The 8,667-nt window shown below is 30.0% G+C and overlaps 1 protein-coding gene across 1 annotated transcript; it reads right to left on the bottom strand.

Annotated features, from left to right (window-relative positions):
* Positions 1 to 1,753: 1,753 nt before the first annotated feature.
* LOC107639328 (uncharacterized) lies at positions 1,754 to 3,811 on the bottom strand. Its single transcript, XM_088484627.1, has 5 exons — positions 3,662 to 3,811; positions 3,275 to 3,542; positions 2,549 to 2,633; positions 1,969 to 2,091; positions 1,754 to 1,805 (listed from the first exon to the last, which is right to left on the bottom strand). Exons 1-5 carry the CDS (start codon positions 3,809 to 3,811, stop codon positions 1,754 to 1,756), a joined length of 678 nt encoding a protein of 225 aa, XP_088340753.1.
* Positions 3,812 to 8,667: the final 4,856 nt, after the last annotated feature.

Raw genomic sequence — 8,667 nt, 5'->3', positions numbered from 1 at the left:
ATACCTAGTACATAGCTATCTAAAAGAATAACATATAACTCACAATTCCTTGTTTGACAGTGGCAGTAATGGTACACGTTTATCTTGTAAAATTATTATTATTATTATTATTATTATTATTATTATTATTATTATTATTATTATTATTATTATTATTATTATTATTATTATTATTATCTTCGAGCTGCAACACTTTGAAATTTGAAAAGAAAACTATCTTGGTAGGATACTGTGAACAACTACAAAAAAACGTTTAACGAAATTAAAAGTATACAATATATGCTAATATATACTAATAAATACAAATGCTGCTGGATTTCATTTAGTGTTGTACCTAGAAAGTACATACATATATATAAATAAACTGCATAGGTGCAAATTTTAAAATAACCTAGAATCCAAAACCTGCCCATATCACATCATTTACATAGGACACTGTGTACAATCCCTAGCAAAGTACAAAAAAACAAAACGATACTACGAAACCATGCTAGTCTTTGGACACAGCTCAAAAAAATGGATGGGACACAGACAGCATCTTCACATCTGATTGAAACATTGGATTCAGTGCATATAAGTTAACTACTTCTTAGATTAATAAACTATTTTACAACAACACCGGCAGCTCTATTAACATCTCAAACATCATGGTTCTTGAGAACCTTGGAAGTTGGGCCAAGTTCCTCACCGGCAACATCATCAAAAGATTTTTTCAGATTTCTCTTAACTTTTCTACCCCTGGGAGGATTGGAAGCAGTCTCTTTCTTGATCACATGAACAGGGGATCCATCAAGAACAGCAGAAAGTACACCCTACAATGCAAAAGAATAGAATGGCTGAATAAATGTAAACAGCAGAGAACACAAAACCATATAGATTGACAAATCATGTTAGTTTTCCAGCCAAATTAAATTAATTATTCTCCATAATTCATGGAAAAGAATAGGTAATTTAACCAAGCAACACATTCTTATTTAATTCAATTCCAATAAACAAATTACCGTAGTTTTCACGGGAGGAGAATTCAAAAAGCCCTCAATTTCCAGACTGCACTCCCTATCAACAAGTACACCATCATCAACATTTTTCCCTGCCTCTTTTACAATATCAATTTCAGTACTTATATCATCCAATCCAGGAACTTCAGCACCCTTTTCACCAAGAAAATCAATCAAAGGCCAGCAGTTTGTCTTCATATTTGAACAATTTCCATCAGCAATGATACCCTCATCCAGCACCTCACAGGGCTCTCTCTTGTCAACAATATGTTCATCCTCACTTGAAGGGATCTTTCCCAACTTACCATCCTAAACACAATTTATTAAAAAAAAGAATAAATAAATAAAAGAAAATCAATTGGAAAAAAACAATAAGAAACAATAAAAAATACTAAAGAAAATAAAAAACACGAGTTTGTAGATGCAACCTTCAATGGAGTACGCTCATCATCCGCATCATAGTTAGGCAACTAAAACATGGAAATAATAGCAGCATCATCACAAACTCTTCTCACACGGAAAGTTCCAAAATACTTGTCTGCACCAACACTCTTGGTATCTATCTTAAGGAGCAATTTTTTCCCCAACAATTGCTGGAACATCACAGGATAACTATCTCCACAAACAACCTATGAAATAATTTGAAAAACATGGTTCTTAGAAGAATCAAGGACGAAATACACACTCAAACACACTCAACAAACAATTATACATGGCAGAAACAGATCTCAGTCACTATTAAACTCAACAACAGATCAGCACATGATTTTTCCATTATCATCCTCAACAGCTATTTTGATCCTATATCTGACCATCAAAGAATTACCCAATAAAAAATTTAATAAAACAAAAACAAAAAACAACAAAAAAAACTGTAATTAGGAAAATGAAACAAGGAGAATAAACAACAGCAGGAAAAAGAAAGAAAAAAGAAAAGAATATTACACATAAAGGAATAAACACAACGTACCTAGGAGTCACATTGGTAACATAGTGCTGACAAAAATCACAATAATATGCACCATCTTGAGGCTGAATTGACTTCCCACAAACACAAGCTGAATACCACCAAGGTCCCTCATCCACAATAGATCTCACAAAACCAAAAATCACAAAAGGATAATATAAAAAATAAATATTGAGATATGAATGGAAAACATAAACTTCGTATAAATTTTTCATGAAAGGACATCTAAGTCAAAATTGACCAAAGACATGGAAAAAACCCAATAAACCTCGTTGTTATCATGAAGTTCGTCAATAGTGCATCTTCTAGTAAGTCGCATAAAATCATCTTTCAATGAAACACCCTTGCCCTCATTAGCAATAAACAATGGCTATGTTCCATTGATACCTTGGCCAATCATACTAATCATCATAGAAGAATTAAAGGAAAAAAGGAAAAATCAATTTAAAAAAAAGAAACAGTATCAACAAAACTTAAAACACAAATAAAGAGAATAAACTGAAATTACATTAACCAAGTTAAAACTATAAACAAAAACATCAATCAACTAAACAATTCATCTAATAAGATACTATCCAATAACCTGTTTTTGAAATCAACTACTTCAGACAAATCTGGATTAAAGAACAGCCGAGTAGCATGCATAACATTTTGAAGATCAACTTGTCCTACAAAACACCCAGCTAAATAAATAATAGATAAATAAATAAAGAAATAAATAAATAAATAAGTAGTTAAAAATAGGAAACTAAACATAAAGCAAAGAAATTTCAGAAGAAATTGGAAAGCCTAAACATTATAATATTGACTACCCCTAAAGAATTTAACTTTGGCAAGTTAGATCACAACAACTGGTTGCTCCATATAGCTAGAACATAAGAAATGATGCACTTCATCCACGTACTCCCCAAACAAAGCACAGCGTATTGTCAACCTGAAAAAAAATATTTATTAAAAAACTTAGATCCATTAACAATTCAACATAAAACACCAATAAAAACTAAAAGACCAGTGCTTAACATAAATAATAGTTAATCAATACAAAATACAATCAACATCAGGCAGAAAAAAAAATAACTCTTTTGAAGATAACTCAAGAATGATCATCTTCATCACTTTTGCATCTTTCACATACTCTTTCTCTTCACCAACAGAAGTTAGCAAACCAATAACATGTATCCAAAAAAATAAACATCAATAAAATCACAGTTCAAAAGTGCACACTCCCATAAAAAATCAGCTAAGAAAAAAGGCAATAAACTGAAACAAAAAAAAATGAAGGGCATAAAGAAGATTTAAAATCACCTACCAACTAAGTAAACATAATCTTCCGTCATTTTCAAGAGCTCATCAAACGGACAGAAACTGAAACATGTCTTTGGGATATCATCGACAGGTACAGGAATAATAGTTGTACGGTTAAGAAAAACCAACTTAAACTCATGTTCTGCTGCTCTATAATTGCCTTGGTTTGGAACAACACTAAAATATGACATTCGGTATGTTTGACCCTCAATAATACTCTCTTTAAACCTATTTATGAGCTGCTTCTTAACAGTTGCTTGTATTTTATTAGACTGCACAAGAAAACAACAACAAATTTAAAAAACAAAAAACAGTTACAACGAAAACAACAAAAGATGAAAGAAAACCGTAGATAAAATCAACCTAAGACCAACATTGAACAGCCACTCACATCTCCATCAACAAGAACAATTTTCATTGAATTTGCAACATCATGATTTCCAAAAGAAGGAACAATCCAAGTTCTTAGTACCCTAACTTTGAGTCTCCATGCCTCCCTTGGAGGGTGGATCTTAGAGATAGAATCAAATGGAGGAGGCATTGGCTCAACCACCAAACAAAATAGAGAAAACTAAAAAGATAAATAGAAACCAAAAACAAGGGATTTCAGAGAAGGAATGAGGTGCATTGAACTATATAACCAAGGAGTCTTTTTTATAGACAAGCTAACAAATTACCAAAATATTTGAATTTAAATTTGAATACCTCAAAGAAAGGGTGGGAAAACATGTATCACATAGCATACATCATCTATTACCTATCACACACATATCCAGCTACCACAATCAAGAACACTTATGCTATCCTCCCTGCGCAACAATTAAATAAGAAAGGACACATTCCAACAAATCTCATTGAATCATAATAATTATAAAGTAATAGAATAGTATACCCTAAAACCCACTAACATCTAATCTATTTGAACATATGTGCATATGCATATGAGGCACACCCAAAAACACCTACAATGTAGTCATTGGGAACAAACTAAATAGGAAAAGACATCTATTAGCATATCTCACCTGACTAAATCCCAGAATTTCAGATGCATGGAAAGAAAAAATTAAAAAAAAAATAAACAAAACATAAATATATCAATCAACAAATCAATTAGAGTAATCAATCACAAATAGAATGGAAATAAAAAGAGCAGCAATATCAAAAGAACATTAAAATATTCTCAAATAAATCAATTAAACATTCAACCTAAATATATAACAATCAATAGAAAATAGTTAGAATATCATTGTTAACTTATAAATCAAATCCAATATAATTTCTTAGATAATGTAGTTCTAGTATAGATAGTAACAGTATATCTATATATATATATTATATTAATTTAATATTAATATATCAAGTAAATTATAGTTCATTGGCTTAGTGATTAGATAGATGCAATCTATACATAGAATCTAAAAAAATCCAAAACAAGAGAAAATCACAATCTGCCCCCAACTTCTTAGACCAAAAAAGTTGATTTGACATATATAGCACCTAGTAATAACACATAAAAAACAAATTTTACTTGGAAATAACAACTGCCCTCTCAATCACGTCAGTCATCACATCAACCATCACAACAAACAACCAAGACATATGAAAAGCAATCAACACATGATCCATGATGTAGGGTGAGAAAAACCTAACATAAATAAGTTATCCCATTTTTTAACTAATATTTTATTTAACAAAAAGTATTTCTTAAAATTAAATAACAAGAGAGAGGTATTTTAAAATTTCAAATAGAATAAACTTAAAAATTTTAACAGCTCTATCAAATAAAGCACAAAGTTCTCATTTTGATATTATTGTGACATTCTCCACTAATTTTCAAGTCATGAATGAATGAAGAGAACAGAGTTACATGGACTCCAACTCAATTTTTTTCATTTTTTTTTATTTTCTCCACTAAACCATACAGTAAGAAATTTTGTTTTCCACTCATTCTGTCTTGTTACACTTTTTTCTACCTCATATTCCTCCAAAACAAACAATGTGCATAAACAATGAGTAGAATAAATTAAAAAAATAATAACTATATTAAATTAAATTCATATTGAGAGAGAAAACACATTGAATCACCATTTAGTCCTACCTCAATTGAAAAAAGCGACGATTCAACAAATTTAATACTAATATAGAGTGATAAATCTAAAAGAACACAAAAGAATGAAAAGTCACAAGTTGCCCCCAACTTCCTACACCAAAAAAATTGACTTGACATATATAGCACCTAGTAATAACACATAAAAAGCAAATTATACTTGGAAATAACAACTGCCATCTCAATCACGTCAGTCATCACATCAACCATCACAACAAACAACCAAAACCTATAGAAAGCAGTCAACACACGTGAATTATGTAGGGTGAGAAAAACCTAAAATAAATAAGTTACTCCATTTTTTAACTAATATTTTATCTAACAAAGTATTTCTTAAAATTAAATAACAAGAGAGATGTATTTTAAAATTTCAAATAGAATAAACTTAAAAATTTTAACAGCTCTGTCAAATAAAGCACAAAGTTCTCATCTTGATATTGTTGTGACATTTTTTACCTATTTTCAAGTCATGAATGAATGAAGATAAAAGAGTTACATGGACTCCAACTCATTTTGTTTTCCTTTTTTTTATTTCCTCCCCTAAACCAAACAATAAGAAATTTTATTTTCCACCCATTCTGTCTTGTTACACTTTCTTCTACCTCATATTCCTCCAAAGCAAACAATGTGCAAAAACAATAAGTAGAATAAATTAAATAAATAATAAAAATATTAAATTAAATTCATATTGAGAGAGAAAACATATTGAGTCACCATTTAGTCCTACCTCAATTGAAAAAAGAGACATTTCAACAAATCTCATACTAATATACAGTGATAAATTACCCTACAGCCCACCCATAGCAAACTGAATCCTTTTACCTCATAATAGACCTCCCACATATAGACTATTAACTTCTACCAAATCCATATAACAAGAGTACACAAGTCAATATAGGTATATAGAGTTATTGCATACCAAACAGCACACTCAACTGAACCTAAGAATTAGATTCTAGAATTATTTAAAATATAAATTTACATATATAAGAGTTAGAAAACAAAAAGAAGAGAGATCACTTATAAAAAATAAACAAAGACATCACTTAGCATGAAAAATAAAATAAAAAAAAATAAAACAGACAAAACAAAATAAGTATACTGTTATACTTTGGGAAAATCATTTTCTTGAAAAAATTGGAAGACATTATAAACAAACCAAATCTCATAAAGCAGTAAACCATAATCACATGAGCATATCAAAAAGAAGAAAATAAAGAATTATACAAAATATACAAAGAGACAAGAAAAATCCTCTGATCTTAAAGTAACTAAATAAACTTTTCATTCATGTATTAGACCAAAGAGTAATATTAGACCCACTAACCACAAGAAACAAAAAAAAAAGAAAAAAAACATAGTATTAGTAATACAAAGCAACAGTTCAAATAATTAGAAAAAAAAAACTAAAATCAACATACAATTAATCATACTGATTGTGGAAAAAAAAGTAACATGAACATTCGAAATTGTATACCACTCAAATCAAGAACACATAAAATTGGAACTAAAAGAAAACTCAATTCTTCACATATTCATTTGAATCAAGAGCATATATAAAATTAGCACAGTTACACAGTAGCAGATTTACAATAAAATTCAACCAAAATGAAACATAGTCAATTTTTTCCAACTACGCAAAATAGTGGAGAACAGAAAAAGAAAAAAAAACAACCACAAGAAAAAAAAACATCACAATCAAAAAATTTTTAAAGTAGAAAAAAGGCATGAACTTCATACTAATAATAACACCAAAAACACAAATAAGAAAATCAATTGAAACTAAAATACAAACAAAGTCTGGAAACTCCAACAATCATCAAGACACAATGTGTTTGAATAGTAAGCAAGAATAACATAAGATTCTTTCATTGTATCAAAGTTTGAACAATTTTCCTAAAAATAAATACGAAGAAAAATTATTTAACTTAAGGTGGTGCTAGAAAATATTTTTCTCCGAACCCAGCAGCTAATGGATGTCCACCCAATACTTACCACCAATAGAGATTTTGAGGACCCATTCAAAATGAAGTTCCTCAGTAACCCACGTAAGCAATACACAATTTCTATAACCAACAACTATAAATATCAATTTTCTACTCAAAAATATCAGTAATCTACCCAAAATTATCAAAGAATATATGGAAAATACATCACCTTAACCATTTGAGATAGCACTACAACCACAACAATTTGGACCAAAGCAGATGACACAGACACGAGAGAGAGTATAACAGCCAAAAGAGAGATTCTCTGAAAAGGTGAGCAAGGTTGCAGGTAGTGCAGCGAATCTGTTCGTCCACAAATAACTCAGTCACAACCAAAAAGAAAGACACCAAAATATATACATTAGCATAAAAACACCATACATGATGAACAATGGTAGGCTAACACCATTGACCTTCAAATAATTTTTCTTATCATATCCTTGGTCAACCTCCCAATCTACCAATCAAAGTATTAAAAGATATAAAACATTTAACTGATATAAAATAATAAATAGTAAAAAACAAACTGACGAAAATTCCGAAGTAAAGTAAACACAATTACACAGTAATAAATTCAAAATAAAATTCAAATAATTCCTTGCAAGACCCATTCTTCCAGCTACCCAAAACTATCCAAGCGGAAAGAACCAAATACCCACAAAAAAAAAATAAAAACCACAATCCTAAAAAAAGCAAACCACAGGAGTAACAATTAATGGTCATCTTCATAATCAACAATATAATCAATATAAACATTGAAAAATCAGCCAACTCAAAACAAGAACTTGTAAACCTCTAAACAAGTGGATGCAACACAATATCTTCCCAACGGCCATAACTAACACACACAAAAAGAAACACACAAACAAATAAAAAATCAAGACAAAAATCGCAGCTCTCAAATAAAATCAAAATATCGAAAAAGACATAAACCTGATACTCATAGTAACACCAAAAACCACACATAATAAACCCTCTCAAATTAGAATACATACGACAAATGGAAGATCAAACAACCACCAAGAAAAAAAGATAACATCTACAATTAAAAATAAACGGACTTAATATTAAGCTAAAAAGAACAAACAGCCAATAAATAAAACACCTGAAAACTCTAAAACCCAGGATTCTTTAAAATCATCTGCATCAAAGAGGCGTTCGTTTGGAAAAATAAAGTAATACTTCTTTGACTTCCTAAAGAGTTCTGCACGTTGGTCTCAACCTCGTAAAAATGGAACAAAAAAAAAAAACACACACACACACACACTATTAGCGATACAAAGCAACAGTTCAAACCATTAG

Source organism: Arachis ipaensis, chromosome B4 (assembly GCF_059453495.1).
Source record: "Arachis ipaensis isolate K30076 ecotype BB chromosome B4, ASM5945349v1, whole genome shotgun sequence".
NCBI classification, from domain to species: domain Eukaryota; kingdom Viridiplantae; phylum Streptophyta; class Magnoliopsida; order Fabales; family Fabaceae; genus Arachis; species Arachis ipaensis.
This window is presented reverse-complemented; position numbering and strand designations above follow the sequence as displayed.